Source organism: Gymnogyps californianus, chromosome Z (genome assembly GCF_018139145.2).
Source record: "Gymnogyps californianus isolate 813 chromosome Z, ASM1813914v2, whole genome shotgun sequence".
NCBI lineage: Eukaryota > Metazoa > Chordata > Aves > Accipitriformes > Cathartidae > Gymnogyps > Gymnogyps californianus.
The window spans coordinates 62374512-62400932 of NC_059500.1; the positions used below are offsets into that span (position 1 = coordinate 62374512).

Genomic DNA, 26421 nt, shown 5'->3' on the forward strand with positions numbered 1-26421 from the left:
AAGTAACAGCACTTCTGTTTCAAAGGTAGACATTAAAGACAACATACCTGCCATGAATGCACTGCCAGCTAACCATGGGAAGTGGCAAGCATGTACAATATGTGGTTTGCATGCTCTACAACACTGCATCACGTTACTTACATCATAGAAAAGTTTCCTATCTGCAGCAAGCCGTTTGGATGCCAGGGTCTTTGTAACATGGTAAAAGGTAAGTAGTGCTCTGTGTTGTCGAAGATCATCCTGGACCTTCACAGATTCTAGAAGAGTGGGTATAAGTTCTGGCCATTGTCTTGGGCAGTCCACCCTGGCAACTTTAGCAATCAGTACAGAGATCTGAGTTGCTATCTGCAAAAAAGCAAAACAAAACACAGATACCACAAAGTCAAAGATAATTTAGGAAATGTACAATGCAGAAATTAACAGCCAAATAAAACCCAAATCAAAAAAAACTAGTATGGATTGCTAGATTTTTGTGCATTTGTTCCTCAAACTATTTTTAAGTTTGCTGAATCCAAATAAATGTGGAGGGGAAAAAAAAAAATCTTCTATTTTATGTTTATAGTAAGTATTTACATAAAATGCTAAGCTGACTACCTTGTTTAAATTTTACATAAAGACCACTAAATCTATTTGTTCTAGAAATCACATAAATGAAGAAACAGACATTGGGGAACCACTTTTACTTAGTGATCTTTTCTATCACTTTCTACAAACAAACAGACAGCTGAATACATATTACCCTTATTTCTGCTATACCTGAGTTTCAGCTTTTAGACAGAGACATTCCCTTCCCTCAGGCACATGTTTGTAAGCCACGGTCCTGTCCCAGTGGCTGAAGCTGAGACTCTCACTTGCTCCAGATCCTCACACCACAGGCCAGGGGCACCTACACCATCCCCACCATCTGAGTTTGGTTGCTGGCACCAAAGCCCATTCACACCAGTTTTGCCAGTAGCTGGCACCTAGTCCTTGCAGCACACACACACGATGAACAGAGTGAGATTACACAGAAAGACAGTTCAGGGATTCAATCAGAAGACAGGACAGACGGTGGTGATTAGGCGCAGAGTTTGTTCAGACACTGGTACTGACCAGCCACAGTTTACACACGACTGGCCCTTTTTATACCCTCTTTCTGTCTATTCCCCACTTTGCTGCTCCACAACTCCCTTCCCCTAAACATTCCTTAATAAATTTTCTATAGTTCCTTATAACTCCACTTCAAATATCCAAAAACTTCATGTTCTTGTTTCCCTGTTCTTAGCCTGTTCACATCGAAAAGGTCCTTATTTGGACAATCTTAATGAAGCAGATGCTCTCACCTTCAACATACCCTTACAACTACCACCACACTTCCAGCTTAGGGAAGAAGTCGTCTTCTTATGCTATCAAAAGGAATTCAAGCAACTTACGGGCATAAGAAGGAATAGCCCATACTGCTTCCTTAGCTGCTTCATCTGAAGTCTGACGACCCCACAAAACTTCCTACAATATTCATTGCTACCCACTTGCTTAGGGAGAAGAATTGCTTCAGAAAACAGACATCAATGTTTGCAAGGAAGAGCTGGGAGTCTTATTTATTTTTGGATCAAGTGACGTTGATTGGCAGGAGGGAGCAAATAAACTCTTTTCCATATGTGATACAAGAAGCAACCTCTCCAGGGATGCTAAGAGTACTTTGCCTCTGAGGACTGGCTTTTTAAGTGAAAAAAAATCTGCTGTCATACATTTCAAGGAGTATTGTGTTCCTCTGTTCCCTCCATATGGTAAATATCTTCAGAGGGCATGGAAATTATACTCCCAACATACGGTATGTTCTGTTTTTCTTCTCCGCCCTCCCCTGGAAGTCAGCTAGTATCATCACATCTCAATACTATGTCTAATTCTTATATTTTGGGGTTGTTTTTTTCTTTTTATACATACAAGGTTTCTAATTTTTCTGCCTTCAATGATGCAGAAAGCACAAGCAGACAACAACTGTGTTATGAAGTATCTGCGACTGGAAAAGAGCACTCATCAGGAACATATCAAAACTCAGGCATATCAAGCAGACTGGGGACTAAATGAAAGGTGCCTCTGAAAGTAAACCTCAAGATAGCTACAACACAGATTGGGGAACAAGGGAGAAAGAAGGAGAGATGGACTCTGTAAACATACTTCAATATCCCAACAATTGTTTGGGTAATCATTTAGGAGTAGGCTGCTGGCACAAAGTAGAACAAAATCCTCCACATCTTAAAAGACTACATCCCAAAAACATCATAAGGACACACAAATAAATACATAAAGCCACTAGTCTTTAAAATGTCAGTTAAAAAGGTTCCAATCTCAGCCTGCAACTATACTCTTAGAACTGCAGAACTGCTGTTCTTCAGCAGTGGAATTTATAACTATAAATTATACCATGCTATTGTCTTAGAAGGCAAACTGATTAAATACTAATGGAGATATGGAAAAATGATTGATAAAAAGTTTGAATTGTTTTATGCAGTTAACATTAGGTTTTTAGAAATGTAAGTATCATGCAACCACTTCAAAATTAAATATTTGATAAATTTTATACTACCTAGTAGTAGCATAAGTGACACACACTTTATGGTCCAACATGACATACCTCATAGTTCTTTTTGGTTGAAATAAAGAAACAAGTAATATTTGATCATATTTTTTACATTGAAACTATACCTGCACTACAAATTTAAAGATATTTTCTATGTCTACCTGCATTTTGAAAAATTGCATTTGAAATAAAAACTTTAAATTCTAGCCAAAATTGTCATTGCACAAAGGTCTTCTACAAAGACTAAATTACCCTAATTTTGATACATTGCTCTAATCCTACAAATAACATTAATCCCATCGAGGAATCCTGAAAAGTTGAAACTGAACCGTCTGCAGAATGGAAGTTTGTTATACCTTTTCATTTTAAGACTTACCTTATGCAAATCACTTCTATATTTTCTTGAAAAAGTTCTTTAAGACCTAGCTTAAGATATCAGCAAATAATTCCTTGTAGAATCTCATACTTACATGAGCAAGAATAAGTTAGCAGACAGAAGACTGATTCATCTAGCATATGCATATTCTGAGCCCCTAACATTAGCTCTACACTCAATTTAACAATAAATCCTTATTCTAATCAAAACAGTAGCTTAAAATTAGTCACTTTAAGACAAGACACTATCATACTGAAGCTTTATTATGCCTATATAAATTCATTAATGCTGTGATTAGGTACGTGACAGCAATACTGCTTAGATGGGTTTATGCAGTAGCATTCTCAACAGCTCATTCCTGCTACACCACCACCACCCGTCCTTGTATGGCTGTACTGGGAGTCAGATCAGAGAACAGGTACAGCTGAAAAAAAAAAATCATGCAGGGAGAGAAGGCTATTTTGAGCTACATCCATTCCCTGAACCATTTCACCAAATGGCTGCATAAACAGCGAGGGACAACATAAACTGCCACTGCATCAAAAAACAAACCAAAGAGACAAAACATGTTGAATTATGATCTACGGAAAAAGATCTCACTTCAACATAAAGATGTGTCTGAAAGGCAACATGTAAATTGCCACTTGTCAACTTTAATATTATTATTATTAAACACTTCATAAAGAGAGAAAGCAAATTATTACCAATACAAGCATTTACTGGGAAAGTAATAATTAATCGTTCACCACTAACCTGATTTACTGGCTCATTGAAGTTGGTGATAAGTCCAGCACGCAATGTCGTTTTTTCTTCTTCAGAAAGAGCACTGTCAGGATATATTTATTAGAACGTTATTTAATTTTCAATAAAAAACAACTATTAATTCATATTTACAATTATTTTCTCACTATTACTAGACACAGAAGTTAAATGTTCATTTCCATTTGTGCATCTGTGTTTGACTGGATGAAGATTACTTTTATACACCATTTTCTTGAAACTAATGTATTTCAGTTTGATAAACTATCAAGAGAACAACCCTTGTTTTTCCACTCTCTCAAAGATATTTAAAAAGAGAGGGAACAGTGAAACAGACAAATATTTAACCTCAGGTTTTGATGTGACCTTTGTAAACACAAATGGCAAAAGAAAAAGTTCACAGAGTAAGGTACCCAGATATATTATGAAAATAAGGGAAAACTGTACAAACTATAAACTGATTGTTATTAGACAGTTATTGTACAGTTATTACTGTGGCAATTGATGACTTGAGCATGACTGCCCACGTATACTAACGGATAATGACAAAAAGATGCCTAGTATAAGGCAATCACAGTATCAGATGACAGTTCTTTTTGCAAAAGCAATAATCTTTTTCTACTACAAACCCCTTTCTACAAGCAAGTCATATAGCTACACTTAAAAATATGGATCCTTTGAAAATTATACCTTTGAGTGAAAAATATATTGATATAGTCTTCAAAAATGCAAGGAAAACCAATAAGGATAAATTCTAAGCCATAAAGGTTAACTTTCACTCAAGTGAAGCTTTATGCTATCTTTATACTTCCTTTTAAGTGACATCTATCAGTTTAATACTACAAGTTACACTATCATATCACTCCTGCACTACTTCAGACTTTATATGACTCATGTAATTTTCTTTTAAGTTCCAGGCAGGAAACATACCAAACTGCTTTTAAAAATGCTTGCTTGGTATTTACACATTATATAATCAGAAAAAAAAAAAATCCACTTTCATTTACTGATAGTACCTAGAAAGCTGTTTCTTGTACATAAAAAGACTCAAGTTATCATGGAAGGTTGTTTACATGAAACTGTTTCACCTAACATTGCAATGATTTAGAAGCATGCATGCAATCATCCCATCTCAATGAAGCCTAGTGGCTGGAAATTAAAAAGATTGAACACACCAACACAACCACTTCTGGTTGTCTGACCTCAGGCACAGATACTAACCTACTACTTTTATAGAGTGAGATGTAAAATGATGCCTAAAGCTCCCTAAAACACAGCTTTTACACTAATCTAGACAAATACTAAACATTCATCTCAAAATAATAAAAAACAGAAGCAGGATTTATCCTAAGATCAAACATTTGCAACAATATTCTAGTTTTCACTTTTTCCCCCCCTCTGTATATAACCCAAGTACTCACTATTTCCTCAATCAAAGAGTTATCATTCTAAGTATAGTCCAGAAGGGGGGCAAATTATTGTTTCTCTGGTGACTCAGAACTGCACACTGACTCTTATTTTCAAAAGTAATTTATAGCACTCAGGAACCATATTTCAATGACTTTTTATCAAGACTTAGGCTTTAAGACATTTTTACATAAAATTAAATTATGCCTAAAAACATTTGGGTAAAGTTTACAAAGATTTCTGCAATAGTACAAGTTTTTCTGCAGGAAACTGTTTCAGTTCTTAATCTAAAGCCACTAGATGACATTTTAGGGAAATAAATTTCTGTGGTCCTGTCAGGGTTTAACCCCAGCTGGCAACTAAGCACCACGCAGCCGCTTGCTCACTCCCACCCACCCAGTGGGATGGGGGAGAGAATTGAAAAAAAAACCCTCGTGGATTGACATAAAGACAGTTTAATAGGACACAAAGGAAGGAAAAATAATTACAATTATAATAATAATAAAATGACAATAGTAATACTAAAAGAATTAGACTATACAAGTGATGCACAATGCAATTGCTCACCACTCGCCGACCCATGCCCAGTTAGGTCCTGAGCAGTGATCTGCCCCTCCCAACCAACTCCAACCAGTTTATATACTGGGCATGATGTCATATGGTATGGAATATCCCTTTGGCCAGTTTGGGTCAGCTCTCCTGGCTGTGTCCCCTCCCAACTTCTTGTGCCCCTCCAGCCTTCTTGCTGGCTGGGCATGAGAAGCTAAAAAGTCCTTGACTTGGTATAAACACTACTTAGCAACAACTAAAACCATCAGTGTGTTATCAACATTATTCTGATACAAAATCCAAAACATAACACTATACCAGCTACTAGGAAGAACATTAATTCTATCCTAGCCGAAACCAGGACAGGTCCTTTTTTTTTTTTTTAAATAAAAAATGCAGTATATAATTTCCACACGCACAGACATACTCTAAGTGGTTTCTATAACTTGAAAGCTATTATTAATACAATTAAGAAATCCAATCTCAAATCTAATCTCAATTAAATGTAGCTTGTACAATAACTCACTTTCAGGGATAACAGAAAGCACCTAAAACCTGGTTTGTAAAGCAAAAAACCTGCTCTACTTAAACCTGCTCTTGTTTCATTTGCCTTGTTTGTGAGCTCGTGAGTTGCCTTAATTACTTTTCTGTAATTATATTAATCATATGATACGGATATTTCAAGAGTGGCAAGCATTCAATTCGTTACTTACTATAAATAAAAATGCTGTAATCAAGCTTTTGCCATTACAAACACAACTAAGGAAGAGAAACAGACTCATGAGGACGAAGGCCTCAAATACAGAAGCTTACGATACGCAAAGTTGGCAAAAAGTAATGGGAGGGGGGGAAAAAAAAAAAAAAGAAAGAAAGAAATCGATGCAGACGCAAGCGGTATACGGCATGACGTTGACAGGACCGCTACGGTTCACCAGAGAGCCGACGGAGGAATCTACCGTTTAGGTAATAGGAGAGCGACACCTGCTGGAGACCGGATCCCCCGCTGCAGGCTCACCCCCCGCCGGAGTCACAGACAGCAATAATATCTTTAATCCTCCTTTAACACGTTGCAAGAAAGGCCCACAACGCCATGCAAAAGTCATAGGCAGGCCAGAAGTTAGGAAGAATGTGTATCATTCAACAAGTTATTTCCCTTCAGCACTGAATTACACCAAATCAAAAATTAAAACAAGTTCTTCTAGAGATGAACTTCCAAGTATTTATGTTGTAGTCTTTCACAATTTGCAATTTCAAAGTTTCTGAGCTTTTTCTGTGTTTGTAGTATGGGGAAACATGTATCCCAATATTTAAAAAGCTATTTTGGAGCTTTTTTTAAAAAGTCTACTATCTCATAAACCAGAAATCCAAATCTGAAGAGTTATTTATAGTTACCATTCAAACAAATAAAAACATGGATTTGGGAAGTATTATTAAAGTTGCCAACATGGCAATCAGATCAGAGAACAAAGTCCACAAAAGACAGGATTTAACAGTAATTATCCGTAAAATCAAAAACATGTTCAAGAAAAGGAACTCTTAGTAACACTCAAATTCAAGAAAAGCCATTTCTGAAGAAAATAAAAACACGTACAAAATCATGAAGTGAGACCACCTTTTGAGAAGGCTGACAACAAATTTCAAAAAACAGGCCAAAGTGTGCCTGAAAAGAGGTTATCACAACCCGAGGCTCTTCTCCACGGCAATCTGGAAAGCTGCCCCAGAATGTGGAAGGGAAAAAGTTGACAGGCCCATCTCTAAAATCATTCTCACTGGAAAATGCTGCCCTAAGTCCAAGGCAGGTGGATAATAAGCACCATAAACAGGACAGACAGCATTGGTCAACATGTGCAAAGAGCAAAATATTTCAGAAGGATCACTTTTTCTTAAAAAAAAAAAAAAAAAAGTTGCTTGTATTCACTGTTCTGTTGCTATGTGTTTTAGCATAATGAAACACTCAGCTACTGTCCTGTCCAAAGAATTCACAATCTCATCATTTTCCTGCTCTGTAGGAAGCCAGAGAAACCACTGTGTTGGGTTTGTGTAGCAGGGGAGGGGCGACAGGGGTGGCTCCTGTCAGAAGCTGCTGGAAGCTTCCCCGGCTACAACCCAAACCTGCCTCTGGCCAAGGCTGAGCCAGTCAGCGACGGTGGTAGCGCCTCTGGGATAGCGTAATTAAGAAGGGAAAAAGACTGCTGAGAAAAAGGGTGGAGGAAGAAGAAGAAGAGCAGCTACCGTGAAGAGAAGAGAAGAGTGGGATGTGAGAGAAACAACCCTGCAGACACCAAGATCAGTGAAGAAGGAAAGGGAGGAGGTGCGCCAGAGCAGAGATTCCCCTGCAGCCGGTGGTGAGACGGCAGGCTGTCCCCCTGCAGCCCATGGAGGTTAACGGCGGAACAGAGATTCCCCTGCAGCCCATGGAGGACCCCACGCCGGAGCTGGTGGCTGGGCCCGGAGAAGGCCATGACTCCGTGGGAAAGCCCACGCTGGGGCAGTTTGTGGAGGACTGCAGTGTGTGGAAAGGACTCGTGTTGGAGAAGCTCATGGAGGGCTGACCCCCGTGGGAGGGACCCCACGCTGGAGCAGGGGAAGAGCGTGAGGAGTCCTCCCCCTGAGGAGGAAGGAGCAGCAGAGACAATGTGGAATGAACTGACCGCAACCCCCATTCCCCATCCCCCTGCACCACTTACGGGGGAGGAGGTAGAGGAATCGGGAGCAAAGCTGAGCCCGGGAAGAAGGGAGGGTTGGGGGGGAAGGTGTGTTTTTAAGATATGGTTCTATTTCTCATCATCCTACTCTGATTTGGTTGTCAACAAATTAAATTGGTTTCTTTTTCCCCAAAATCAAGTCTGTTTTGCCTGTGACCATAAGTGGTGAGTGATCCCTCCCTGTCCTTGTCTGACCCACGAGCTTTTCATTGTATTTTCTCCTCCCCATCCTGCCCCGGGGGAGAAGTGACCGAGCTGTTGCCAGCTGGGCTTAAACCATGACAACCACGAATGCTCTGCAGAAGGGTAAAGCTCGCCCTGCTTGATTCAACTGAAAATAACTTCAGCACACTTGTACAACAGAGGCATATAGCTTCCTGGGAAAGTTCTTGGAGGTTGAAAGTTCTCCACAAGTACATAAATATTCAAGACAAATAGTTCTAAAAGAAACTATATTTAGCTCTGATTTACTACGGAATTAAGGCTATATGAACATACGTGTCTGCAACAACCCTCCTTCAATTCTCGTAATTCTTCAAACTACCCATCAAATTTCAACTACATGTGGCAAAGAACAGAAATGTCAATGGTATTTTTTCCTTAGATTTTGTGAAAATCAACAGCTGAGTAAAGCAGACAGACCTGAGTTAGCATCCCACTGAGAAAAACACAGGTATAAAAATCAGCCCTTTCCTTCAAGAGGCAGCAGAAACCAGTTACCTCCAAATCAAACATCTGCTCTACCAAACTGGCTGGGTAGATCAGAACAAGCTTTGAGGTATAACCACAGATGGACATGGAACAGCTGCTGATGTGAGAGATGAGATGAAAGACAAGAATTTTGCAAGGACAACAAAAATGCAGCCTGTACAATGAAACCTTCAAAAATCATGACAGCCAAAACACGATCGGTTCACAAAACAATCAACTAAGAAACTACAGCTTAAAAGTGGCATTTCTCAAAATGTCCTCAACGTATTCTAAGAGAAAAGTGATCTGGGCAAGTGCAAAATACTGACAAGACGTCACATAGGAGCAATTTAGAAAGAAAATTAGAAATGGAGAAACAATTGGACATAGAATAGAAATTTAATACATATTTACCGCATGGAATCTTTAACAGCAGCCAATTTTTAAAATTTATTTTATACTTTAATTGCATTAAATTCACGGCAGAAAAATTAGAAATGGGGAAAAACTGGAGTTGTACTGGAAATGTAATATAGATTTACCCCATGAAATCTGTAATAATAGCCAATGACTTTTTTTATTTTTTTTAATCATATTAAATTTGCAACAGGAAAAGTACGTTGAAAGACTGTTATTCAATTTTTACTCAGTTCAAACAGTAAAATTGTAGTCATTACTTCTGCAGGAAATGAACCATGTTTTTTCCACCAGAAGTGTGACCAATTATCTATCTAAAAATATTAACGAATTGGAACAATATATTTTAATTGCTTCAAATAATGCTTGCAAAGTACCAGTAATTTAAGTAGCATTACCTCATCACTTTAACCAGAAATGTCAAAAATATATGTCATCTTCCATACAAAAGATGATATTTTCCTCTCATGTGAAAGAGAATCCAAACACTTGCAGATGTTTTGCAATCGTATACTAATCCACGTATACAAAAACTCTAGTGCTTTATGCAATAATGAAGGAGTACTACACGATCTAAAATGTGTATTTCTGTATCTAAGATGCAGAATTTCATCACTTTTCCCTCTTTTGGTAGATCTTTGGAAAAGCTTACAATGTAAGGCAAAATACATTAAACTATCTCAAACAAAAAACACAATGAAAATCATGCCATACTTTGTGAACTAGCTTAGATTCATGATCCATAAAAACTGGACCTAGAATTCCAATTTACACCCTACATGACCTGACAGTAATGTCCCACCTATTTATATTACTAGCATTTAAGAGACAGATTGAATGCTTCCAGGTCTTTCTTAGTTCCTGAAAACAGTGAAGGAAAATTGAAACTCTTTCTGAAATGACACCTACTTTTTAAAGGAACAAGAAAAAACTTCACACAGAACATTGAGAAGTATATAATTCTGTAAGTATTACAAATTATAATGGCACTGTTTGTAACTTTTAAGTAAGTGATGTGGTGCTCAAGAATACTGGTTAGATTTTTAGCTTCTTTGGAGAACTTTTTGGCATGCATTATGAGAACCCACATATCAGAACAACAAAAAATGAAGATCAGAACTTGCTATCATGATAGCTACTGCCTCTTTCTCATGTACACATGCAATATGAATTATGAATCAGCTTAGAAGAAATGTCTACCTAACAATCTCTCCAAGAGGCTTCCTACCTTTCACATCTGCCACTATCAGAAAGTCCAGGTGTTAACGTTATAATATTTATGATGCCACTTCAAAATCTGGTATCTATGAAATAGCCTTCTAACACATTTTTCAAAAGTAAAACATGAACAGAGTTGCAAGAAGTAATATGAACAGAATGGTTCATTAGTGAGTCCTAATGTTGAAACATTTTATCAGTTTCACCATGAATTCTAAAGTAACTTCTATCAACCAAGGAATTTGCTGTTTTCCAGTTTGGCAAGTGTAACAAAACCTACTGTAGAAGGTTAAGTGGAAGAAAATCAGAACTTACTGTGGTGCAACCCGTCTCCAGTAGCGATCAATTCCATTTTTGAAGTACAGCACAGCTAACCATCTTACATTCACATCCAGGGTATGATTTGTAAAGATATTCTGTTTAAAAAACAAAGATCAAGTTAAAAACTGCTTAACACACCACAGACAGGATAGAAATTGTATCAACACGTGCACTGGCATATGTATACATACACACACTTCTGTATGTACAGCTGTATATATACAAAATGTAGTAGTCAGCGTTTAACAGACAAGTGAAAAAACATGTTAAACATTCATTTTTAAAGATTAAAAAAATGTTTATCACTAGCCCTAATCCTTGATTTATTAAAAAAAAACCCCCAACATGTATTTCTGATCAATGTATTTCTAATCTCGTCTGGCTGAGCAGGGAATAAACGGGTAATAATTACTAGCACCAGCCAGTTATTACACTCTTTAATGACATAGCTCTCAGAAATCCGTGGCACTGCACAATACAGAATAATTTCTTATTCTAGTCAGAACCCAGCTTTCAGGAGGTTTCTTCATTATCTTGATATGTGCCGAGAACCGTCCTGACTACCAATGTTGATGGCAAAACAGTGACCTGGTAGGACAGCAACTCTCAAACTTGCCTCTGCTTATTCTAGGAAATTAGTTTCTACTACTAAAAAGCTATACATCTATACACATACATATAGCTCTATCTATCTATATACACTTTTATGTACCTATATGTACATACAGACAAACACAGTGGGATTATTTTATATAACAACATTGTAAAATCAACCAACTAGGAAAAGCTAAAATAAAGGTAGGCTATTGAATCTTAATACAAGTACTACTCTAAAGAGCAGCTCTGCTCCTGTTTTCCGCTGCATCAGAAGGATCCTCCTTGAGGGGGTGAGACACTACTCCTTCCTTTAGGGAGCAACTAGGTGTGAGCTCAGTGGTCTTATTATACAGTGCACTGTAGAAAAAAAGAGTGCACCGCTTGTATCAATTGCTTTTATAAGCCCACTAAGAAGGGACATGAAAAATGCAGGGATTCAGGTCAAGAGCATACGCTACTTTTGGGTGCCATGTCTGAAGAACTATAAATAAACCCTCCAAAGAACTGAGCACTATAGAAACCTGGGACCTCATCAAGCATTTTCACTAAGAATTCAAAACTTAACTTTCTCTCAAACTCTATTTCTGTAATAACAACAGCTTTCTAGATAAAATGGCCAACACCAAAAAACCCTCATAAACTCCAGTCACTAGAAAGCAAACAGACTTACGTGCCAACAAAGGTATCAACTCAAAAACTAGCAACCTTTAGAAAGACATCAAAAAGGATGTAGCCCACTGATAAACACCACACAACATGAAAAGGATCTGTATGTAATACGTCTTCCTTTCCCGAAGCTCATTTTAGGAAGAGGGATTGAGTCTCTGAAAGATTTGACCTTTCCCAAATGCAACTTAAGCATTTTACAATATGAAGAGGAAACTTCAAACACTTTAGCCTCATACCCATGAAAAGCGCTGCAAAATAAATGAAACACGGAAAAAGAAAACTACTTGCTGTGAAACTCCCATTGAGCCTTCAAATTACCATTCCCCTCCTTGCTAAAATATTTATCAGAAACAAAGCTTCCTCAGATCAAAATACCATAAAACTAGACTTAGGCCTGGATAAGAAATGCAAAAAAAGGCCAAGGTACCTTCACAAGAACAAATGAAACCTCTCTATATAATCTGTATCTATATATGAACTTCCTAAAACATGAAGTATTTCATATAACACACTAATGCTGTCATAGAAATAACAGGAATGAAGCTAAACAACAGATAAACTGATACAACTGGTAAAGGACAGAGGTTCTTTTAAAAAACAGCCACTCTATCTCTGACTTTTCAGCTCTGTTCCTCAAGAGAAGTATGTGACACCTTCAAAAAAGAAGCACAGAATCTAATGTTAGTAACTAAAAATTGTAGGTTCAAAGATAGATGTTTCATGGTTCCTTATAATTTTCTCTATCCTGATCATCCCAGAGGAAAATATATCTGACAGTAAATAATTATATGACTGTCCGCACCCCACACAGATTAACTGTCTTACCAGCTCTCCATTTACAATCACATGCTTCCCCCCATCCTCTTCTGCTCCACCAAGAAGGTGCCAACTATCTTCTCTCCCAGGCAGCCCCGCTGTCATAACCAAGTTAAACAAAGTAGAGATTCTCTACTTCTATTTAGTTTGGAAGGTTATTGTTTATATTTCACACTTGAAGAAAGGCTGATGTGTCCCCAAACAGGCCTACTTAACCACATTAACAGAATTAACAGCATTCGATCCTTTTAAACCCTGCATGTTTAGCCCTTATATTTAAAAGTAATTCACAACAACTTCAGTTACACCTGTGAGTGCTCTACAACCTGAGCTGGAGGCTCTCACAGCAAACATCCAGAAAATAAAGAATGCCCAGTCAGTAGCAATTTCTGCTGTTTTCTATTAAGATCGTTTATCACCACAGAAACACTATGTAAAAGGCAGTGGGTAAAACGCAATTTGACAGCTCGAAAGTCAGGTTTTATTTTACCCCTTTCCCTAAATCCCCTGATTTGCCTTCAACTTCCCAAACAAATGAAACAGAGGGTCTACAGAGAACAAAACATGTCACTCCACAACTCTGAATCATTCACCCTATGCACTGAAGACAGATGTTTGTAGGAAAAGCAGTTTATCTGTGTTTTTAAGACTATTATAAACATACACATAGGAATCTGAGACTAACAACTCTGTTAACTTCTGAGTGTCTTCTCTGAAACAGTAGGGTCTCATTCTTTGACTATGCGATAAGGTGACTTTCATCACCTTGCACCATATTAATGCATCTATTTCATCAATGGTCATAGTACCTTTAGAAGTATTCACGTTTCCCATTTCAGGAACCTTACTACCAGCCCGGTCAGCTAATCTCCGTGGGAGTCTCTCTCCACTGACAAGAAAGCAAGCAATCCCGGCTGGGTATCAAACTTAGTGCAATGAAAAGCATGGGAGAACTTCTATGAAAATGGTCATAACGCATCACCTCCACAATAAAGAAGAGGTGGTTACTGCCTTCGCATATACAAGTGTCCCTGCCTCATGGGGCAGTAAAGGTAATTCCTTTGACAAGGGTCCTCTTGGCCTTCTACTATCTACAATTCACACAGGCCAACAAGAAGTTTAGCACTAGAGCCCACCCTCTCATGCCGCTAGAAGCTGGATTTCCTCCTTCTCCTGAATGCCTGGGAAAAGAGCCTGCTTTGAGACACAGTGATGACAACGCCTACCACAGCACAGCATAAGGTTACTAGTAGCTGGACCATGATGACTCAAGGCTTCCCTCAGCCAGAGGTCATGGTTCAACAGTATTCTAGAGAGCCACATTCAAAATTACTCAAAGTTTACTTAATAGCACTTTTCCACTGTATCTTACCAACAAGACTGAATAAAAACCTGGCTGTGTCTCCCACTGCTTCAGTTGTTCCTCAGCTGGCTTCAACACTGCAGTATCTTGACTAGTAGCTTGGGTCAAGACTTGCAAAACAATAGTGCTAGCACTATTGAGATCCATGAAAACCTGAGAACATTTAAAAAGGAGGAAAATCACTTAAGAAAAAAAAGAGAGCAAATATAGACAGGTATTTTCCATTCATATTATCTAAACACTCCATGCTAATTTTTCATTAGACTACACTGTGAGATAGCATTACACCCACTCACAGGCAGTGTCAAGGTACGGTGATTAAACTATTTTGCTTTCAGAAATCTCTCAGCAGAAAAAGCAAGCATTAAGTCTATCATTACAAGCACATTTACTAGATTTGAGGAATTACACGAAATATTTTGATTTTAAACCAGTTACCTCTCCTGTGAAGCACAGCAAAAGAGAAAAACCACAAACAGCGATGATTTCAGCTGTAGGCAGAGTAAACCATGGGGTTGTCTGAAAGAGGCAAAGATGGAGAGTATTAACATTTTCGTATTTTCTGAATAGTTTTTCTCCAAAAGAGAAAATTACCTATTTCAGATAGTTAAATTCTACAATTCAAAGTGATCTAGACATTTTGTATCTATTAAGAGGATGAAATATAATTTCACAGTCCTAAATGAAACTGAATTTTCCTCAGTAAATTGTATTCCTTCATTATCTATGTAACAAACAAAATGCTAATCAGCTGACCTAAGAATGCCAATTGCCTAATTTCCAATATAAATACATTCTTGTACTCTATAAAGACAAAACAAAACATTGCTCTCCAGATGACACAAGCAGAGATTACATTTATGATGACAACAGAAACAGCATTACTACAAATCAAAGAGAAACATATATAAAAGCAGCTATGAAGTCTGACAATTAAAACTGGTTTTCTGTCTATAAATACTTCTGTTTATAACCTATGTAAACTTTTTATAATACAGATACATGTTAGATACTTACATACTTAAGTTTTTTAAAAAAACAATCAGCACAGTTTCTGTTCAACAAACAGGCTTGAGGATTTGCTTTTGTTTACTACTAAAAAAAGTTCATTTTTCCAACTTTCAGGAAAAAACCTCAGGTGTAAAATTGTTACGCTGACGGTAAGAAAGCTAGAGAAATGAAATCTTATTCTGACATAGGTTTAAAATGTTGATTTTTTGAGAAAACAACCACCTTAACAACAAAACTAGCAACAACATTAAAGACCTTTTATACCAGTGATAGCCCTGCACAATTTAAAAAAAAATAAATAAAAATCTAAGAACTCTTAATCTGTAAGTCTCCAATCACCCTCATCAAAAACAGACTAAAAATTGAAGGTCCTAAGGTTAACAAAAGTGTACTTTCAAAACTATGAACCACAAAATCAGATCTCTCTTTACAGCAATAACCGAACAGAACAAGTAACTCAACCTCTGCTTTATACTCCCAAGTGATGCATCTTTTTATCTCTCTGCTTTAACCACCCTGTGTACAGGGTTTACCTGGCAAGGTTTTGGTAGCAGGGGGGCTGCAGGGCTGGCTTCTGTGAGAGGATGCCAGAAGCTTCGCCTATGTCCGAGAGAGCAAATGTCAACCGGCTCCAAGACAGACCCACCACTGGCCAAAGCTGAGCCCATCAGCAACAGTGGTAGCGCCTCTGGGATAACGTATGTAAAGGGAGGGGGGGAAGCATGCAATTGCAGCCAGAGAGAGGAGTGAGAGTATGTGAGAGAAACAACCCTGCAGACACCAAGGTCAGTGAAGAAGGAGGGGGAGGAGGTGCTCCAGGCACCGGAGCAGAGATTCCCCTGCAGCCCCTGGTGAAGACCATGGTGAGGCAGGCTGTCCCCCTGCAGCCCGTGGAGGTCCATGGTGGAGCAGATACCCACTCTACAGACCATGGAGGGCCCCATGCCAGAGCAAGTGGATGCCCGAAGGAGGCTGTGACCCCGTGGGAAGCCCCCACTGGAGTGGGCTCCTGCCAGGACCTGTGGCCCCATGGAGAGAGAAGAGCCCACGCTGGAGCAGGTTTGCTGGCAGGACCTGTGACCCCGTGGGGGACCCACGCTGGAGCAGTCTGTTCCTGAAGGACTGCACCCTGTGCAAGGGACCCACGCTGGAGCAGTTTGTGAAAAACTGCAGTCTGTGGGAAGGACCCACGTAGGAGAAGTTTGTTAAGGATGTCTCCCATGGGTAGGAACCCATGACGGAGCAGGGGATGAGTGTGAGGAGGAAGGAGCAGCAGAGACAACGTGTGATGAACTGACCACAACCCCCATTCCCCATCCCTCTGTGCTGCTCCAGAGGAGGTAAAAAAGCCAGGAGCAACAGAGTGGCTCAATGGGCACGTGGCAACCAGCGAATGTCAACCCACCTCACCCTGCAAAACCAATCTGCCTTCTATTTCTTCGTATCTACTTGTGTCAGTCATTTCAACTTTTATCAAGTCGCGGATTCTCTAAAATCTTCCTGCAATTACAAGACCTTCGCATAACAAACTTAAACATTCAAATTCTCAGCTCACTTCTCAGAAGACCATTAATTTCCAGGGAACCAAGACCCCAATTTAGACTATAAAATCCAATTGGTACTGGTTTACCCTATGTGGAATATTGCCCAGCACAAAGAATCGATCTCAAGGCAAGACTTTGATGTTACACTAGAAGTCCTGCTAGCTTCATTCTTCCATCAAAAATAATCATGAAATAATAAATCTGTACATAATGTTGTTGACAGGACAGGCAGTAAAAAGAGGTCTTTAGGTGCAATAGCTTTAACTTTCTTCTTTTTTGCAGATATTTTGACATCTTGAGTACCTTAGGCTGCCTTCATCACTGCACAGCCAAAATTGGCCAGGAAGCAGCAATGTAATGACAACACTGGAAAACACTGGGTTAACTTGTAAGGATCACAATAGGAACTCCGTATTCACAGCACAAAACTTGAGTAAAATAAGCACACACAAAAAAAGCAGCAACAAAAGATATATTCAAATTTGTCTGGTATAAACACTGCAGCACTGAAGTACCTAGTATAGCTAACAGAATTTCAAAGCACCTAAAAATGGTAGTGACGGAAAGGGAGAGAGCAAAAGAAGGATATGAGAAAAAACATAACAGAAGTAGGTGCAGAGTTTGCCCTAAGGAGGAAGTCACAGCTCAGTTCCTGCAAGATCAAAACTACACTTCATGTTATGGAGTGATTTCATTTACTTCCATTCAAAAGTTAAATTACTTACTTTCAAAAGAAATATAGTCTTATTTTACACTATCAAACAAGACCTGATAAAGTATAATTCTGAAGTGCCTACTCAACTAAAAAAAATAGCAGACCATCAGTTTGATTATCAGATGAAAACCAAAAAGAGAGAACTTCTGAAAGTTAGTAAGCTGGCAGTAAGCAGTATGTGTGTGTAAACAAAATGGTAAATAACTTCTTCAACTTCAGAGAAGCTGATTTTAGGCCTTTTGCTGAACAGCATTCTCCAAATAATGCGCTGCTGTAGGAAAACTGCACGTGTAGCAACAGTGAATCTGCAGCACATACCCAGATATTTGCTAAAGATTCATTGCAAGGACATGTTCATTTGAGAGGAAAAAAATGGATTATGGAGCATTCATGTAACAATTGATTTTGCACTACAAAACTAAGATCGTGTCAGCTAAATTAAATTATTTCTCAGCTACATTCAAATCTGATGCAGAAAAGGAGGATTTTCCCCCAAGGGAACAGTGCTTCTACTAAAATTTATATACTTCGCCTAGAACAGTTCTCATCAGAAGGCTTACTTATTGAAGTTAGTACAGTACAAAAACAAAAAACATGAGGCTTTTTTTCATTTTCTTATTTCAAAATAATTAGCTGGCAGATCTAAAGACAACAACAAAAAAAAAACAAACCCCAAAGAGAAATATTCGCAAAGCTCCTTTTTTATTAATGCTTCTAATTCTTGAAAAGGTTTGTATCTTCATTTAAAAATTGCAGCAGCTATTGCTGCTCCAGAAAACTAAGAAAAACCAAACCAACCTTAGCAGGTCAGGACAAAAATTCATTTAACCCAGTGTTCTGTCTCTGTCGAAGACCATAGTAGATGCCCAGGTCAGGACAACGTTCTAGTGATATTTCTGAATAATGCTCTCCCATCCTCCAGAAAACTGTGGTTCAAGGATTTCCCAGTAAGAGGCAGGGAATTTAAATTTAATAGCCCTCAAGAGGTTTAGTCTTCCACAAATTTGCACAGTTGCTTTTGACCCCATGTAAACAACAGTCCTCACACAGCATTGGATGAGGCTGTCACAAGCAAAACAACAAAATTGAAGATAAAAATAATAAACTCCCTGAAAATGGGGCAACTTTTAGATAAAGTTTACAAATAATGTAAAATATTTAAGGAAGCAGCATATTCTGTATGATTTGGATGGCAAAAAATTAACTGGAAAAACATCTGATACATGTATAGCAAATACAAATGGCAAGATGCACAAATGGCAATAATGCTTCATTATGGCTGGGATTTTGCAAAGTCCATTGCAAACTTATCATCAGAACCCATACGGAACAGAACAAGAAGCTGTCCACTGCTTTTACATTTAAGAAATTCCTCTAAACAGTTTCTGCTTTCTTCTGGTAAGTCACTAGAGTCTTGTTTTTACAATTATTGTTCTTGTTTTTAAATATAAAAAGAAAAAAAAAAAGAAAAAAACTATTTCAAATCAATCCTTACTGCACCAAACTCAAACTTGCAGTTTAAGCTAGCTACAAGTAAGTCAAGCTGATACAAAGAGGTACGGTCACCAAAATAAACAGTACGACCCTCTGCTTGTCCCTGTACCCCTTAAATACCTGAAGCTGGAGGGAGTGGGGAAAATGCACAGTTTTTTGTTTGTATCAAGCTCCCCAGTCATTTCTACACCACACTGCTAGACAGGTAAATGTGCGAGGCATAAAAACAGCAGGCAGAACGGACGCAAGCAGCTTCTTCACTGTGCAACAGATGCACTGCTTCAGCAGCAGTGCTGGCTTATGCCTGCTTAAGGTGTTCACCAAACTGCATTTTTAATAAACGCTATCACAACTATTGCAAGATCCAGGACTTTATATTAGGGTGCTTACCAGTACTGTAAGAGTGAATGAGTAGCCACGTTTAGGGATCTCACTTCCCAGTGAAATGCAATGCTGTGGTATTAGCAACCCCCTTTTTCTCACAAAAAAATCAATCTTAACACTAGAGGGGAAAAAAGCAATTATTTTCTTAAATCTTAAAAAATTAAAAACAATCAATTACTAGATTCAGATACAGAAAAACAAAACAATAGCACACCTTCAAGATGGCTTCAGCACCCCTGTCAGCTAGAGAACATTCAAGTAAAACTAATTCCTAAAAGCAAAACCACAAGTTCCTGGGATACAATCCTGTATATCAGTCTTCTTTTGTTTCTCTGTCTTATCAAATGTGAAGTGAACTTAGAGCAAACTTACATATTATGACAGAGCCAACTTAATAATTGCCCCCAAAAGGCCAGCAGGGGGAAGGGGGACGGACCACAAAAAGCGAAGCCAAAAAGTCAAGCCATCTGAGCACACTGTTCCACAGACACCAGAAGTGGCTAGGGGAGGAAGGAGGAATACGGGACTTCCAACAGTATCAAGCCATTACAGGCTCAGGTGCTAACAGGCAATTTCAACTCTGACGCAGTCTCTCCTTACGTTCCCTTCTCACCAACAGGATTTCTATTGGGAACTTATCCTCTGCATGCACTCTGTAAAGATGATTGACTCAATGAGGGCATCAGCTCATACCTCATGTTAATGGGATCCTCCCAAAACACAGTTTTAATTACTGCTGTGTACAGATGCCTTCGTGAAATCAATTCCTGCAGACAGAACACAGCTGTACTTTAGGAGTTTAAACCCAGATCTCACCAATCTTAATTTGTTGTGAACCCTCTCACAACCCTCCTTTTCTTTTTTTTTTTTTTTAAACTGATGCATCAGGGCCTCTTCAGATCATAATTTACGCAGAGGACATAGAGATGCTCTTAGACCCCACAGAACAGCAAAGGCCCATGAATATTGGCTCTAATATTGTGGGATAGAGACAATTTTCACCTCTTACAAATCAGGCTTTGCTTTTGCACAGCAAAGGCAGAGGGACATGGGTTACACCATAGATGGGTTACATCACAAGGACAAGGACTTTCTCCACAGTCTGTTGGGTACTTCTAGAGCTTAACTCACTGTTGAACAAGTTCTACAAGACTGTCCTAGAGATGAAACAGAGGAGGTAAGTATTAAATAGCTGCCGTCTTTTGGGTACCTTCACAGCCACAAGGCATGTACAGAAATGCTAGTAGAGTCTGTCAACCTTATAAGCAACATTCTCCTAGAAGGAAAGCAGGGTCTGCACTTTGAGTCACAACAGCCAGAACTTCCAAGTTTGATCACTGGGTAAGGTTAGCGTTTCTCATCTTTACTTAATAATCTCAGACTGTGTCTTCACAATAAACACCGAGCAATTTCAGGGATGTTGCTTGCTTTCTGCTGCTTTTCTGTGGTTCATACCCATTGCTATCATAACTAAGTAGTGCACGTCAGGTGGGGGAAGAAGGAAAAGAAATCCCTTCCATTAGAAAGTGTTCAATACTGTCAACTGCAAATCCAAGCACGGCTCTATTGGCATGCCGGAATTTCTTCTTGTATGAGGGAGCCTAATTACACACAACAAGGGAAAGCTGCTCGCCAATATCCCACTGAATATGCACAGAACTGAGACAACAGCATATTCTCAAATCTCAGTTGACAGGAAAAAAAAACCAAACAGTTATACCCAGAAGATAAGCAACACATCAAATGTCACCCCTCAGCACAATGAAATGGTGTCTTCAGAAACCACAAGTACCAACACCAGTTCCTCCTCATTACCATCCAATGTCCTGCACTTCCATCCCCTCTCCCAAACTCCTTCATCTCCTTTCACTGGCAAAAATCCAAGACTCACTTCTGTTCTACTCTTCATTCTTTAACTCGCTTTCTAAGGAAGTATCTGCATACACAGTCTACTTCAGAGAATATTCCAAGTTTCTTAAATGTTCTGCCATGCTGGTTTAATGTTTTTCCTGAGTAGTCAATCCTTTTGATACAGGCAAAAGAGTATCCAGGTACCTTTCCCATAAAACTGAAATACATCCAAATTTTAAAATCACATGTCAGTTAAGAAAACAAATCAAGGACTGCTACACATCTGCAAGGGAACAAAAAAAGGATTTCATCAGTAAATGCCTCCACACTTCAATTTTTCTGGACTTCAAAGAATGCGGTATAACAACTCACTCATATCCAAGCAATTAATTCTGTACATTTTTTTCTTATCTTTTATTAAGAACTCAATAAATTCTTTTCCACGGTAATGAGGTGCAAGAATGGACTCAGTTAAGATCCTACGAAATCAGAAGGAGACAAAGCGGTAAATATATCATCCAAAATACAGTGTGTTCACACTGATAATAATGCAAATACATACTGGGCTACTTTAAGAGGAAGGCAGCAAGCGGCTCTAGGGATGTCGTTATCCTTCTTCACTCAGCAGTATCCGAGACTGCTTCTAGAATACTACCTTCAATTTTGTGATCATAGTTCTCCCTTTCCCCAGTTCAAGAAAGAAGTGTAGAAACTGGAGAGAGACCAGAGCTACTAAGGTGGTCTGGGGTCTAAAGCAAACTACCTATGAGGAGAGGTGGAGAACTTGTTTAGTAAAGCGGAAGCTAAGGGAAGACTTTGTAGACACTTACAACTAACTTCCTGAAGGGCGCTTACAAAGAGACAGAGCCAAACGCTTCTTGTCAGCAGATTATATAACTAATAAATAACTGTAAAGCTACAAGCTGCGGCTTGGGAGGTTGAAGTAGAAACCTAAGACTGTCTTTTTCCAGCACATTTGTTGTAATGAAAACAGGAAAAACAAAGTTTCCATTCTGAAAAGCTGCCAGAACCACTTATGGGTCACCTTCTGAAATGAGCAAGACGAATGCTAGCATTCATAGTGATACTGATATGACATATTAGCAATGCTTTTAAGGATACTGTCAATTTCAGGAACGGTAGTTATACCAATCTCTTTCCAGCCTTCTATAAACTTTCCCATGAGTCTCTTTTCTAACATTATAGTACCTGTATCAATCATGCCATATGCTAATATTTCTACTGAGCAGTAAAACCAAAAGAACTACCAGTATCCCGGCTATTCAAGGTACTACTTAAAACCACTAACGACTACACTGATGACTGCAGTCACTACAATGACTAATGTTAGCCATTACCAAGATTTTTCAAAAACAACAGATTAATTTGTCTTTACTTAAGCGAACAAGGCTGTCTATACTTTGCCCAATTTAAGCCACAGTAAAGAAGACAAACAGAAATGTCTAAGTAGGAAAGAGTTACAGGGTTTTTTTCCCATACTGCTACTGACAGAAATAGAGGAATAGAACTTCTACAAATTTATTTTTACAAAAACGTGACATGGAAACTAAAACCTAGGTCTGAAAAAAACCAGCATGCAGAAGACACAAAGGATAAAAGAACAAAGACCAAGGAGCAACACAGGACTAAAGGACAGCAGTGAGCAAGGCTGACAATAATATTAAGGGAAGTAAGTCAGATTACTTTAAAAATATCAAGGAGAAGAATGGCCTTTCAGGTTAAATGGAAAGCACCAAACTGACCAAAAACCCCTAACAGAAAAAACAGGCAGTAAAAAAATGAGTGGGACTATTCCAAGGATTTGCTTGGATATAACTCATAAGAAACTCTGTCACAGGTGCAGTATTGATGACATAGAAAAAGCCAAATGGAAACACAGTGACAACAGAAGAATATTTTTAATGTTTAACAGTAAGCTTCTAGGATGACCAGTCTCACAAGACCAATCTCATTCCTTTGACTTCTTCCTAGTTCACCTCATTCTAACAGATTTTCAAAAAGATATGACAGAACACTTTAAAACAAACTAGTGTGCAACAGCTGAAAGAGAAATGCAAGTTTCAGTCTGCCCTCATGCTCTGAAACAGCTTTAAGCCATTTCAGTTTAACCACAGTTAAAACCTGCTTCTGGTGATACAGTTTTAAAATTTTATATGTAAAGCTTTGGTAGCAAAAACCTTTATTACGTCATTCATACATATGGTACTAAACGCCTTTCTGCAGAAGGGTACAATGAAAGAATGAGAGAAGAAAAGCAGAGCGTGATGAAAAAAACTGGTGTTGAAGTTTCAAGAAACCACAACCCATAGGAAACACGCTATTTGTAAAGACTGAAGTAGTTCTCACGTATTATGAATGCTAATTTGAAAGCCGCCGCAAATACATTACAGCCATCGCTTCATCTACGAGACATGGGAAGCAAGGTACGTAGAAGCAGAAGTTGGAAGCAGTATCAGCACCGTATTTAGGGCCACATTCTTACATTTTAAACATGTTGTTGTCTTCTAAGGTAACAAACTGGAGAAATAACTCACCACTGCTGCACTGACCCTGTCTTCGATTTAGGGAAAAATCTGCTTTACGGTAAAACTTCAACTGCTATTCTTCAACCTGTAGGAAGAAAATAACCACCTTTAACAAAAGCCAATACTTGCCCTTTCCTATGAAAAACAAGTTCTGTCAACAAACCGTGCAGCTTAATGCCTCATATTCTTCCGATGCCTTCCAGTCAATTCTACCCAGACTGAAAACTGTTTCAAGGAGAAACCAGGAAACAGTTCCCCGGAATTAGGTAACAGTTCTTTCCTTCTGACTCCGAGAAAGCACTTCGCCATTGCCAAACAACGTAAAACGTAAAGCCGAGCTGTCTTATCCTCGGCGGCCTACAGAAGCCAGCCCAGATGACACTCAGCGTACCAGCCACGCTGCACTGGGCCGGAGCAGGGCCGGGCAGCGCAAAGAGAAGCAACACAGGAGGCGGAGGAGCGGCCCAGGCGGGTGATGAAGGGCAGCACCGCCCGCTGCGCCACAGCTCTGCGGCTCCCTCCCCCGAGCGCTGCCTTGCTCTCAGCTGAAGCCGCTTTTCCCCCCTCTCCCTCTCCCCGGCCTGCCCTCCCGCCTGCCGGCACGGCGCGCCACCCGCCCCGGCGGCCCGCCCGGGCCCAGCACCGACCGGCTCCGCGTCGCGCCACCAGCCCGCCCACCCGCCCAGCGCGCCCAGAGCGGCGGGAGGCCGCCCGCCACGCCGGGGCGGCAGCTCGCAGCTCGCAGCCGCCCCCTGGGTCCGGGCAGCGCGGCCCGCCGCGGCGGCGGCGGCGGGAGGGCCCCGGGCGGCGGCGGCCCCCCGCGCGGCTCACCGCTAGTGGCAGCCGGCACCGCGCGCGGGGCGGGACGGGGCGGGGCGGGCCTGGCGCGCGAGACCCCCGCCTGTTCCGAAGCTCGCGCCACGAGCCGGGACCAGCCGCTGCCGCTGCGGCACCCCGCCTCCCCCGGCGCGCCGCCGTGACGTCGGTGCGCGGCGACACGCGGCCGGCTCTCCCCGCGGCGCGCCTCCCGCCGCAGGGGGCGGAGACTCGAGCGCTGTGGGCGGGGCGCCCGGCGCGCGGCACCGCCTGACGTCAGCGGCTTCCCCGTGAGGGGCGGGGCCGGCCCCGCCGCCAGCCGTGCCGGGGCAGCGAGACGAGGGCCGCGGCGCGGCGGGCCGGGGCTCACGGCCGCCGAGTGGCGGCCCGCGGGGTGCGCCGGGCCGCTCGCCTCAGGCCCGCCGGCGGGCGCCAGGAGGGCCGCGCTGCTGGGCGTCCCTCGCAGCCGTGGGTTGCGGCCTGCGCGCGTTTCACATCAGAGCGGGGTAACGGCGCTCTGCCGGCCCGTTCGGCGTGCGAACGGCCGAAAGTGACTGAGGGAAGCGCAAACTTCTGGCAGCGTTTTACTGACGTGCGTCCTGGTTATTCTGAACAGTTGGAACGACGGGGAGAAGGGGGTCACGGCGCTGCAGCAGGAACGCACGATACGAACGTTCCCATCCGATTTTGTGCCAAGCCCGGTGCCTGGCGCTAGGAAACTCGATTTTTGTTTGTTTGCTCTGGGGAATAACAAGCACGGGGAAGGCGCCGGATGAAACCCACCGGCTGGAGCCGGAGCTCCCTGCGCCTGCAACGGGAGCGAGGAGCGAGCGCTCCCCAGCAGCAGCAGGCGCCGGGACTCGGCGACGGCGACCGGCCCAGGCGTCCCGTGTGGCAGCGGCAGGCAGCGACTGCACCTGGCACCGCGCTTTCGGGCTATGGACTGACAGACCGTTTGTGCCACAGGGAGCGAGCGGGTTAAAGCATCCTGTTGCCTCACCGGCAGAAATTGCTGAGACCCACCCTTTGCATCGTTTTTTCAAGGTTGAGACGTAAGGTTTGTATTCGGTAGCAGGTACGGGAACGAGGGGGATCCCTGCAGGGCTGGTGAAAAAAGAAAAAACTATTTCTAGCCGTTTATATGCAACAGCATAACGTTGAGTATTCTGACCCAGAGAAAACCCTCCATTAAAAAAAACGTTTCTGCCCTCTTTCCCCTTGCTGTCTGTTCTCCCTCAGTTCCTCCTGCCTTCTACTCATCCACAGCTACCCGGGACGGGTACCGCTCCGGCTTATTCGCCTCTCCCAGCATCGCCCCCCACCGCACGGCAATAAAACCACGCCGGCACGGCCAACGCAGCTGACCCCCCCGCTTACGGTTCACGCCGCAACGTGCATTTAGGCGTGCCGTCATTCCGTGTGACGTGAGGGCCGCGTGCACTCCCACGTTTCGGAGCTCCGCCTGGTAACTCCTGCCGAGGAGGCCGTGCTCCCGGCAGCGCGCAATACCGGAGATGCGTCGCCACGTGCTGCGTTTGCCGGCCTGCAGCTGAGCCGGCTTCACCGAGCCGGGTGACGCCGCTGCCAAGCACGCCCGCACCGCCGCGGCAGCT

General features: G+C 41.2%; 1 protein-coding gene across 3 annotated transcripts in view; it reads right to left on the minus strand.

Moving 5' to 3' along the window:
• Positions 1-26256, minus strand: part of IPO11 (importin 11) — a 105136-nt gene extending 78880 nt beyond the window's left edge. For 2 of the 3 annotated variants that reach the window (XM_050913474.1, XM_050913476.1), the window contains exons 1-7: positions 24824-24885; positions 24002-24077; positions 14886-14966; positions 14457-14600; positions 10997-11097; positions 3690-3762; positions 142-345 (exon numbers count right to left, since the gene is read on the minus strand). In XM_050913474.1, the coding sequence (XP_050769431.1) occupies positions 142-345; positions 3690-3762; positions 10997-11097; positions 14457-14594 (516 nt within the window). In that variant the 5' untranslated portion in view covers positions 14595-14600; positions 14886-14966; positions 24002-24077; positions 24824-24885. Of the gene's footprint in view, positions 1-141; positions 346-3689; positions 3763-10996; positions 11098-14456; positions 14601-14885; positions 14967-24001; positions 24078-24823; positions 24886-26185 lie in introns of those variants that run through there. The other variant, XM_050913475.1, reaches the window with a different exon arrangement.
• Between the last annotated feature and the right edge of the window lie 165 nt (positions 26257-26421).